General features: G+C 51.8%; 1 protein-coding gene across 1 annotated transcript; it reads right to left on the bottom strand.

The window, feature by feature from the left end:
• Window positions 1–607: 607 nt before the first annotated feature.
• KCNJ9 (potassium inwardly rectifying channel subfamily J member 9) lies at window positions 608–6,566 on the bottom strand. The gene is made up of 5 exons (XM_037508026.1): window positions 6,562–6,566; window positions 6,308–6,404; window positions 5,544–5,574; window positions 2,859–3,662; window positions 608–927 (listed from the first exon to the last, which is right to left on the bottom strand). Exons 1-5 carry the CDS (start codon window positions 6,564–6,566, stop codon window positions 608–610), a joined length of 1,257 nt encoding a protein of 418 aa, XP_037363923.1.
• Window positions 6,567–10,921: the final 4,355 nt, after the last annotated feature.

Here is a 10,921-nt window from a genome sequence, read left to right on the forward strand (position 1 = left end):
TTCCCCAATGCGCAATTCCCCTGCACGTGGACAAGGTCACTGCACCCTCTGAACAGCCCTGAACGAAGCCTTTCATCCTTCTGCTGGGTGTCGCAGAGCTGGGGGAGGGCAGCCTCCCCATCTCTGCCACTTCCACAATGCTCTGCCCTGGGTCAGCTCAGGCCACTCTGTCCAGTGAGTCAGTAGTTTGCTGAGGGGGGAATATGGATGAAAATCCACCCATACCTTGCTCCGCAAGCCATGTACCCTGGCTAGGGTGGCACAGCCTAGAAGAAAAGGGTACCTTTTAAGGATTTGCACAAAGATGATCTAGGGGTTAGCAGCAACCCTGGACATACAGCCTGTCTGTTGGTCTGTCCACCAGCTATCTCTGCTACCACCTTCCCCTCCAGCCCATATAGGTTCATCCACCCATGGGCACATGTGAAGGTCAAAGACAGACCCATCCCCACCCTCCACTGTCCCATATCAGATCCCAGACTTGGGATTCTGAGAGGGCCTCCAGTTTTAGCTCATCCCAGGGACGCCATCCGCCTCTGTCTCCCCCTGCCATCTCTACTCCCCAGAGCCTGGGTCTGGCCCCAACACAGGGGTCTGGACAAAACTGTCACACCTTGGACTCGCTCTCTGGAGGAGGCAGGCAACCATTCTGTTCCTTGTCAGCCCCTGCGCCCTCCCCTGCCCCTTCCTCCTCCACCTTCTCATCCAGTCGGCTGGGGATGGACCAGTAGAGATGGGCATCTAGGCGGGCTGCGGCCTCTGCCAGCTCGCGGGCACTGCACGAGGGCGTGGGCACCTCAAAGGTCTGGTGGAAGCTGGCATAGTCCACCTCATAGAAGCCATCCTCCAGGGTCAGCACGGATGTGAAGCGGTGGCCCCACAGCACCTCATCGACCAGGTAGGAGCTCCGAGCTTGGCACGTCATTCCTAGGGGAGGCACATAGGTCAGACACTACCCGCCCCAGGCTTCCCTCTCATTCCACAACTGACTCCCAGCACCCTTCCCTGGGCCCTTTGGACCCATTCTTTCCCCCTTCCCAGCTCCCATTCTATCCAGCTCCCTCAGTACTGCCCCATCTGTCCCACCTCCTCTTCATCTTCAGTTCATACTCTCTCTCCTCTCGGCTAGAAGTGTCAATCAAAGAAGCTTAACCTTGGGACTGACCTTAGAGACCATCTAGTCCAACTTCCCTCTCCACACTGGACTCTCCACTTAGACATTCCTAGTGTTGACATCTAGTGTGTACTTGCTTGCCTCCAGGGATTGAGAGCTCGCCACCTTATCAGGGGCCTACTTATTTGTGTGAAAGCACTAATATTTGGGTTGCTCTTCTTCATCCAGAGCTAAAATCTGCCTCCCAGGATTTCCACCTCTTGGTTTTATTCCCCTGCCATATGATACCCCTTCCTGGGTCTGAAAACAACACACTTAGGTTTCATCATGTCTTCCCTTCAGTGAGCTGAAATTCCTGACTACCTCTCCCATTCCTCTTGGGGTCTGGCTTCTAAAAATTTTTACCTTCTTCTAATCAGAATGGCCACGAAGAACCTCCATGCTCTTTGAGGGTGATCAATACTCCCAGAGTGGTCCCAGTTCATGCCTCAGAGAGGTCTTGTCCCCTCTCCCTCTGGCCACCATGCTTTATATAACAGGACCCAGATGATCTTCCACAAGCGTTTTCTGAAGCTGTCTCATGTGCTACCACGTTAAACCTGTGGCCAACTAAACCCCCGGTTCTCCTTCATCAGAGCTCTCCCATGCTGCGCTTACATAAGGGATTTTTTTAAAGCCTAAATGTAGAATTTTATATTTATTCCTTTTAAATGTCATCTTGTTGGATTTTGGCTCATTATACTTGCTTTTCAAAAGCATTTTGAATCCTGACTCTCTCACCCAAAATATTACCATTCTTTCCAGCTTGTCTCTAGAAAAATCAGAGCATGCCCTCCAAATCTCCACCCTCCAAATCTCCAGCCCCCTCCACTGTCCCTTTGATTGGGGACCTGTGTCTTGTCTTCCCTGGTGGGGCAGCTGATCTACCTGGGCAAGTGGTTCTCCTCCCACCCCAGCACCTCCCCAGCTCCTCAGAACAGGAGGACGGGGAACAGAAGAGTGAACTTTCACTAACTAGAGACAGGCATTCATCAACATTGGAAAAACTCAACCCTGGGGGATGAATTTCTTTGTTCCTTTGGTGAAGTCTGGAATAGGAAGTATCTAGTGGGGGACAATAAGGTGATAAGGACTCTGGGGACAGTCCGTGAGGGAGAGTGGGAGGGGCTTGTCCTTCACCTCAGGAGAGGGCCTGCCTCTGGTCCTGGTGAAAGCGTGACAACTGAGGTGGGAGAGGGGGAGGAGGTAGGGGAGCAGGGGCACATGAGAAGGGGTGGGGAGCACTCAGGAAGAGCAGGTGAAATCAAGGCTCAGCAGGAAGGCCCAGGGAAGAAGGTTGAGGCACCTGCCGTGGGAGAAGCCAACAGAGGCACTGCCCTGGCAGCAAGGCTGAAACTCCAGGCCCCTGGCCCCGTGGGTCTCCACCGGTTGGCCACCTGAGACCATGGCTGATCCTAAACCTTCACTAATGGGGAGAACCTGACCTCACAGGTGCCTTTGGAAGGGGCTTCTATTTCCCCAGTCTGTGGAAATTCAGGGAAACTGAGGTAGAAGTGAGACCAGGTGTCAACCTTTCCTGAGGCGCAGCCAAGGAATAATTCAGGCCATGGAAAACATTCACCACCAAATTCTAGGAGCCCAGATCTCTTAGCAAGGAGAAAACTCTTTCCCCTCAACCTCTCATCTCCACCAGCCTCTCCGTCCACCACCTCCCCGCACCCAGGTCCACCAAGCCCCTGCGCACCAGTGGCCTCCACCATGCCCTCCAGGATGACAACTATCTCGAAGTCGTCCCTCTCGAGCGCACAGCGGGATGCATCCCAGAAGGGACTGGCGGCGTCGATCTCGTGGCTGATGACCAGCGGCGACACCAGGAACAGGCGGTCATCGCCCGTATCGAAGCCCACGCTGAGGTCGGTCTGGTGCAGCGGGATGAACTCCCCCTCCAGGGTCTGGCGCGAGCGGATGAGCTTGGCGCGGATGGAGGCCTCGACTATGTGAGAGGAGCGCAGGTCGCCCACACGGAACATGAGGCACAGGCGGCCGTCGCGTAGGGAGACCACGGCGTGCGAGGAGAAGACCAGCGTGGCTGCGCGCTTGTTGGGCTGTGAGATCTTGACGAACATGCAGCCCACCATGAAGGCGTTGACCATGGAGCCCAGAATGGCCTGCAGGAGCAACAGCGCGATGCCCTCTGGGCACTGGTCAGTGATGACGCGGTGGCCGTAGCCGATGGTGGTTTCGGTCTCGATGGAGAAGAGGAAGGCGGCCACGAAGCCGTTGAGGTTGTTGACGCACGGGGTCCAGGCGGCGTCCTCCAGGTGCTCCAGGTCGCCTCGGCCGTAGGCGATGAGCCACCAGATGGCGCCGAAGAAGAGCCAGGTGAGCGCGTAGGCCAGCACGAAGACCAGCAGGCTGAGGCGCCAGCGCAGGTCCACCAGCGTGGTGAACAGGTCGGTCAGGTAGCGGTAGGTCTCGCGCACGTTGCCCTGCTGCACGTTGCATCGGCCATCCTTCTCCACGTAGCGCTGGCGCCCTCGGCGGCGCGGCGGCCCGTCGGGGCCCGCAGGCAGCACGCGCTCCTGCGCCATCGCCACTGGGGGGCTCATCCGCCCGTGCCACCTGCGGAGACAGAGCGCCAGCGCCCATGTGGGCGGGCCGAGCGGCCCTCCGAGGCCCTTCGCCTCAGTTCCATGCCCGGATTCCGCAACCGCATCCTGGGAACCTTGTGCACAACCACGGCCCCAGCTCGCAAACTGGGGAATCAGGTGTGAGTGAACCGGAGGGTACCCCGCAGGTGTGGCTGCTGTTTTCAGGGCTGGGATGTAGCAGAGGTTTTGGGCCTCTCAGTTCTAACTGGGCTGGACAGTGCCTCGAGGGCCCAGGCAGGAAGGAGGGTGTTGCCCCAAGTCACTGGACTGTGGGCTCCTGGGAGACAGGAGATTAATGTTCTCCCTGCCTGGCTCATGTCAGTGCAGGCCCCTCCTCCTCCACAATTCAACCTGACGTCTAACCAAGCTTTCCAAGTTCACCCCAAGATAGACACATGGGTCTTCCCCATCCTCCCACCCTGCGTTCACTAGCTCCACCCCTCCCACACCTCCCTCTTCTCTACAAGCTTACAAGAAGGAGTGGAGGTGGGGGGGAAATCTCAGCGGGCAAGGGCTGAATATTCCCCGCGGTGCAAAGTGCCCACTGGAAGTCTTCCCTGAGGACTAGCCACTGTTCTCGCTGCTTCAGGGTCAGCCCCATTGTCCTGGGTTCTTTCTGCAGTGAAGACAGCCCCCAGAGGGACAGCAGAGCTGAAGGGCATGGTCAGGCAACGGTAGCACAGGCTCATCAAGAATTGGATTCATAGCCCTCTAGTGTTTGTTCTTCATGAGATAAGGTCAGCAAAGGTCCCGGTGCTCACATTTGCTCCCCCAACTCCCCCCCAACTCCTCCATATCTTTCCCCAGCCCCCTGCTGCCTATTGACTGTCCTAAACAACAAATGTGCCCCAAAGCTCACATTCTAGGGAAGCCCATCGGATTCTGCTTCACAGTATTGCTCTGAGCTCTTGGAGCTGCAGTCTGCCCTGAGAGGGTGATCCAGGGGGCCCCAGGAGGTGTGGCTCATGCAGAACAAGGATTTGGGACTCTTCAACTCTTCCTTCTTCCTGGGGATCATCCTCTCCCCATTCCAAGGGAACCTGGGCTGGCCAGGTGGGGTGGTGGAGGGGAAGAGTGTGACATAAGGCTCACAGATGGCCTGGATGTTTGACCAGGTCCTGGGGAGAAATGAATGGATCTGTAACTCCAAAGCTAACACCCAGAATTTAAGTTTTGGAGAGAGGTTCCCTGTGCAGAAATTTGGAGTGTGTGTGTGTGTGTGTGTGTGTGTGTGTGTGTGTGTGTTGAGATGGAGGATAGGAAGAGAAACCAAAAAGAGATGGCTTGGAGCTTAGGGGCACCCCACACTTATTTTGGAGGAGGGAGTCAGGGGACACGGGGCACGGAAGGCACAATGCAGCAGCAGATCAGGGTCCTCCCTCCCCCAGTAGTGGGCTTCCCTTTCCTTCACCACAGCCAGAGAAGTGACCTCTAAGCACTAACTGGCTCCGTGACCCCAGGGCATGCAAGAAAGTAGCTGGCTCCACTCATCCTAAGTCCACCCCAGGTGCACCTCAAGATATCCTCTCAGGGACATAGGTGACTGGACCCTCAATCGGCCTGCTTGGACAGAGCTCTCTGCGCAGGGCAGGCAAGGGGCCCAGAGTGATCACCCCCAGAATTCTCTTACTCTCCATAGCCCCAAGGATCCAGTTGAATCTACTTTGATTGTGTCCCATCTCCTGGCCACCTAAGTGGGGAGGGGGGGCTGCATTTTTCTCAATGAGTAAAGCAAGGTGTGAAATTGTTGCCTCAGTCCTCACATCAAAGACTTAATTTGTGCACCTTCCCTCCAAAGATGTTTGTCCTCTAACCTCCCTCTCTTGATTTCTTGTTCATGCTGTGCCCCCTTTCAAGAAGACCCCAGTGGCACATTTATCTGGACCCCACCCTTTCCCCTCCTAAGGAGTGCTAGGCAGCCAGGGGCTTATTTATTGGAAGGGAATCTGGCAAAAACTCCCTCAGAAACCAGCTCCTCCCAAACCCCCACTTGCCTTGGAAATAGGGGCCCAAACCCAAGTCCCCTGCAACTCAACTCACAGCGTGTAGAGAGAAGAGTAGCCGTCGGCAGAGACCCCCAGGGAGTGGCGTCCATACCCCCGACACCGCCCCGCAGGTGCCCTTGGAGGGTGGGAGCCGCAGACTCTGCTGTTTCTCCTAAATGTAGCGGCAGCTCTGACTAGGACTTGCTATCTGTGTCATCCCCACTTCCCAGGCTCCCCTGCTCCTCTCCCGTTTCCACAGCAACCAGTCTGGCGACAGCTCCAGAGCATCCCCCTCCTCTCCCCAGTCCTGGGTACCACTAGAGGCTGATCCACACGCCATAGCTATTTTTAGCCAAAGTCCCTCCTCCTGGACAACTTAGAGCTCGCCTCCTCACCCCTCAGGAAAAAAAAAAAAAAGAAGAGAAGAGAAAAGCTGGCACGCTAGCTCTCTCCTAAGAAGCTCTTTGCTCTAGGGAGATACCCGTCTGATGTGTTTGGGGAAAAGCATTTGGTTTCTTGGGGACTTGGAGGCCACTGGGGAGCTGGCAGCCACCCACCTCGGGAGGCTTCAGTGCAGATGCTGTTCCGGCATCAGCCCCAGCATCCCAGTCTCCAATATTAGAAGGAACAACCCGATGCCCATTTTGGAGGTAACTAGAGGGAATAGACCCACCCAGTGGAGGACGCAAGGTTAAGGGTCTAATCTTTGTCATGGATGTGATGTGACCCTTAGGAGTCACAGTGTCCCTTAGCCACAGTGGTCCCCTCTCTCACAGAGCATGTGTGCATTCAAACAGCCCCTTTCACCCACCTCATGGTGTTCAGATCAAATGTGGCAATGAAATACAAGGGCTTTGAGTGCCTTTCGTTAATAACACAGAGTATAGAAGCAGCCCAAACACCCAGGGTTAGGGCTTCCTTGCTTATTCACTCAACACAATTTTTATGATGGCCATGTACTGATGGAGGAATAGAAATATAATAGGAATATAGAAATATAATAGGAAATATATAGAAATATAATAGGAATATAGAAATGAACAAGTCCCTGCCCATGAGAGGTCCTGGGCCAGTGGGGGAGAAAGACAGGTGCACACGCAATACTCACACCACTGCTGAAAATCCATTAAGCAGCACTATGAACACACACTTATTTCACAGCCCTGAGATATTCCTATGCCATAGGCATTGTTTTCTCCATTTAGAGATGAGTAAACAAGGCTAAGTGATTTAGCAATTGTCACAGAATTAGATGGTGGTGGAGATAGTGATCAAACTTATGCATCTGTGTCCCACCCATGCTCTTTCCAAAAGTGACACCATCTTTATAGCATGACATCTAGTAATATAATCAATTACTGTAAAGCCACTACAAGTACTGTGTTCATGCATATGAATGTGTATGCAGGTACACCATTACATAAGAAACAAAAAGAACAAAAACTATTCTTACCAACCATCACTGGATAGAAGGAACTGCAAGAGCACTGACAAAAATCAGAAAAAGAGAAATTGGAGAAATGAAATACTTCAATCTTCCTTTTCCCCAGGGAAATAACATTTAAAGTAGAGAATGGTATATACATATCAGATGTTATTATAGCCAAGGTATTGTTCATTTCTTCTTTGGGCTTCTTAAATTTGGAGCAAAAAGGAGCTGAGAGGCAGGGAGACATAGGAATGTCCCGGGGTGGGTGGGTGGGTAGAAGTGTCTGAAATGAATCAGTAAGATGGGAAGGTGGTATGAGTAACGGGCATTGCCTTGGGAGACAATGACCTGGGTTCAAATCCCAACTCTTCATGGCCAGCTGGGTCACTCTGAGTGAATTTCTACACTCCTCTAGTTTCTCCATCTAAGAAATGAGAATAACTGTTTTATCCGTGTTTCAGGAGTTGTGAGGATTACCAAATTAGTGCATGCACACTGCCACACAATGTCATGGTGATGTCTCCCTGTGACACCCCTTCCTGTTCCCTGCCGTTGTGAAGGTCATCCCAGGCATCTGTCTCCTGAAGCCCCAGCAGCCTGCAAGGTCTTCCTCTATCATGGCATCACCGGCCTGCAGGGGGCACTCATGCCTCACCACCCTCTTCCCATGCCCTCTTGTCTGTGCTGCTTGTTCCAAGTGGAAATATCAGGTTTTCAGCCCAAGATTGGCATCAGGAGGGCTGTTAAAGCCCCAGTCAACATCCCTGTCTCTTAGACCTGGCCTGTCACCTGAGCCTTGGGACTGCTAGTCTGCCCTTCTCTGTTCTGCCAAGCGACTGCTCATGTTGGTTCCACTGTGCCAGGAGCACCAAGAGAAGAAATTGAACTCCTCAGCAAGAACATATTTGCATAGAACTGGCCCCATTTTTGGAGGAGGGGGAATCGTAGGTTATACGGACCTCTAGAAGGTACATCATCCAGCCCTGCCTGGGTACGGGTGCCAGGACGCAACTTTGCTCACAAGGAAGAAGCCATGCTCCCCAAATTATGCTCCTGCAATTCTTGGACTTGGCTTGTATCTAACCTCAGTTTCTTGTTTACCATCGAGCTTGAGCAGAGCAAGGAAAAAACAGGTTTCTTAGGTACCAGGATACAGAAAAATAGGCAAGATTCCAGCTTTCGGGTATTTTGAGATAAAGATAACTTTACAAGGAATCAATACAAATAATGTCAGTACTGTTGTGATGATTGGATGATTGGCTTTGGAACTGGAGAGTGTTGAGGACAGAGGGGCACAGTGGGGGCCATGCTACTCATATCAAAAGAAACTTGGTGTGAAAAAAAAAAAAAAAAAGGAAACTTCTCTGGGCAGCTGCATTCCTTATAGCACCTAGCTTGGAGAGCAGGTGGTACTCTGGGGCCAAAAGGGAGAGGGGGAAATCCCTTCAGTAGACACAGCTCTGAGCTGAGCCAGGGGTAAGAACTGGCAAACTGAATGCAGTCCTCAGCTTGCCCTGTTAGTGGGTGCATTTGTGCAGTCCACAAACTGTACAACTGTATGTAACAGTCCTGGGATCAGTCAGTCTGGGAAGGTTTCCTTGAGCAAGATCCTGAGATCTTGGGTAAAAACTTGGAAGTGAGAGAGGAAGCATGATGGGGGGGGGCGTGGGGAGGGAAACAGGACACGGCTGACAATATGAGTTTAAGGGAGCAAGAAGGTTAAGGAAGAAGGTTAGATTTTAACAATTTCTACAAATTTAGGGGAGGTGGGGCCTTAGAAAACTCAGAGCAGAGGGAGGATATGGTTGAAGCAGTGGCAAATGACCAGAGGTGGTAAAGATTAGAGCACAGCTTCAGGACAGAGAGAGCCCCAAGGGGCTCCTGAGGCTGAGAGCTTACTGACCTTCTAACTGTTTTCAGTCCAGCAAGAGGATCAGAGCTGTGTCATGTGCCAGTCTATCTGCTTTATAAGATTGGGTGGTGGTAGACCGGAATTTAAAGCATGGTATTTAGAGTGGTATAGAATTAGTACTTACTTACAGGTAAGGGATAGGTCCCAGGCCCTTCACAGATAGTGGGTGACAAATCTAACACTTTTTAGTTATTCTACCATAGGCAAGTCACAATCTTTCTGAGCCTCAGTTTCTCCTTTTCAAGAGATATCTGTCTTGCATAGGAAACACTCACCAATGCTAATTTTCTATGCCCTTTGTCACTGATTCTCTATTGGGTTCCTGGAGACTATACTAAAGCTTTTCTTTTCTAAAAGGATGCAAAACCTAAAAACTAACATTTAATGTGTACAAAGGGATATACATGACATATATAGTTAAAGAATGAAGACTTCATTTAAAATACACTTTTTATAATTAGAAAATCAGTGCCATTTGAGCTATCTATACTTTCCCACAACCTTGCACCTCGCCATTCTAGAATTTCTGAACTCCTGGGGATGCTCAATCCCTTTCCCACCCTGATTTGCAGTAAATGACTCTTCTGCTCTACAGAAAAGGTGACAACCATATGGAAGGAGCTTCTTCTGCACCTGCCCCTGCTTCTTTCTTCCTTCCCTTCTGCAGGAGGACCCAGTGTTTTGCACAGTGACCAGTCAGCAAGAAGTAACTGTCTGGGGGAGAGGGGTTTACAAAGGCATAGGGACTACTGATGTGATCAATACAGATGGCCTCTTCCTTTGAGCCTGGCAAGAAGGGTGAAGGATGGGCAAGTCCTGGAATTTCCGTGAAGCTAGCAGTGGCTGTGAAGTGGCATGGACATCCTAGAGGGGCATAACAGAGAGGTTTGGTGGCTTAGTGGACTTGCCAAAGGATGGGGCAGAAGGCAAGAGTGAAGAGTGAAGATCACTTTGCACTTTTTAATGTGGTTGGCCAGGAGAAACACAGATACCAGGAAGTCAGTTGAACTCCAGCCTTGGTGAGGAGGTGGTTCAGTGTGGGAAGGGCCCCGCTGGTGTGCAACTTGACTTTAAGCTCAGTATCCCACCTCAGTAACCCCCCTCAGTATCCCCAATTGGGGGCTATTTGAAATGTACTCATGACATAAATTTTGCATGACTTTTAGAGACTAAACTAAGGGGAAAATTCAAGTTTCCTTCTTTTTCTTTCTCTTTTTTTCAAGAGGTGTTTTAACTCAATGGTAATACTGGTTACTGATTAGTACTTACTAGTATTTAGTACTGCTTACTACTTAAGTATCTATGATGAACAGAAATAGAAAAATCATTATTTTCTTCCTTAGGAAATGCCAAGGGTGGGAGACTGTGGATAAAACCCTCAAGAGGGTGGGTGCTGTTTCCCAAGAGGACTTATATTTTTATGCCCCTCTCCCCCCCACCCCCCAGGATTTTGTTCATGCCTTAAAAGGTCCCCACCACCTCCCAGGACTCAAGTTCTCTCATTCTTAAGAGTTTTTATCCCATGTCACCTTTGTCTTTTTACATCTGCCAGGTCTCCTAGCAGACCTGCCGTGGCCTCTGCCGGCTTGACCTAGAGGGCTGCGGGATGCTCAGCCCAGTTAGCAGCCAGCCCTTCCGAATTCGTCCCGTGACTCGGGAGCCCGGCCGCAGCCCGCTCCCTCAGCACTGTCTGTGGGTCACTGGGCCAGGCTGAATTCATTTCCACCTCATTGACTCGCCAGTTCCGCCCCAGCGGCTCCGCTCCCCTTCCCACCGCTGACTCGACCGCCTCTTTTCCCTTCTTACTCTGCCCCCAGCACCTCCCCAGCT

Source organism: Talpa occidentalis, unplaced genomic scaffold (genome assembly GCF_014898055.3).
Source record: "Talpa occidentalis isolate TD23 unplaced genomic scaffold, MPIMG_talOcc4v2.1 talOcc4.12, whole genome shotgun sequence".
NCBI lineage: Eukaryota > Metazoa > Chordata > Mammalia > Eulipotyphla > Talpidae > Talpa > Talpa occidentalis.

What these genes read in the sequence shown, in the direction of transcription:
- KCNJ9 (XM_037508026.1), bottom strand. An exon ending in CTGCACTGAAGCCTCCCGAG is followed by an intron (nt 5,575 to 6,307) that starts GTGGGTGGCTGC and finishes GAGGGAGGTTAG; the next exon opens with AGGACAAACATCTTTGGAGG. An exon ending in GGGCATGGTGGAGGCCACTG is followed by an intron (nt 928 to 2,858) that starts GTGCGCAGGGGC and finishes TGCCTCCCCTAG; the next exon opens with GAATGACGTGCCAAGCTCGG.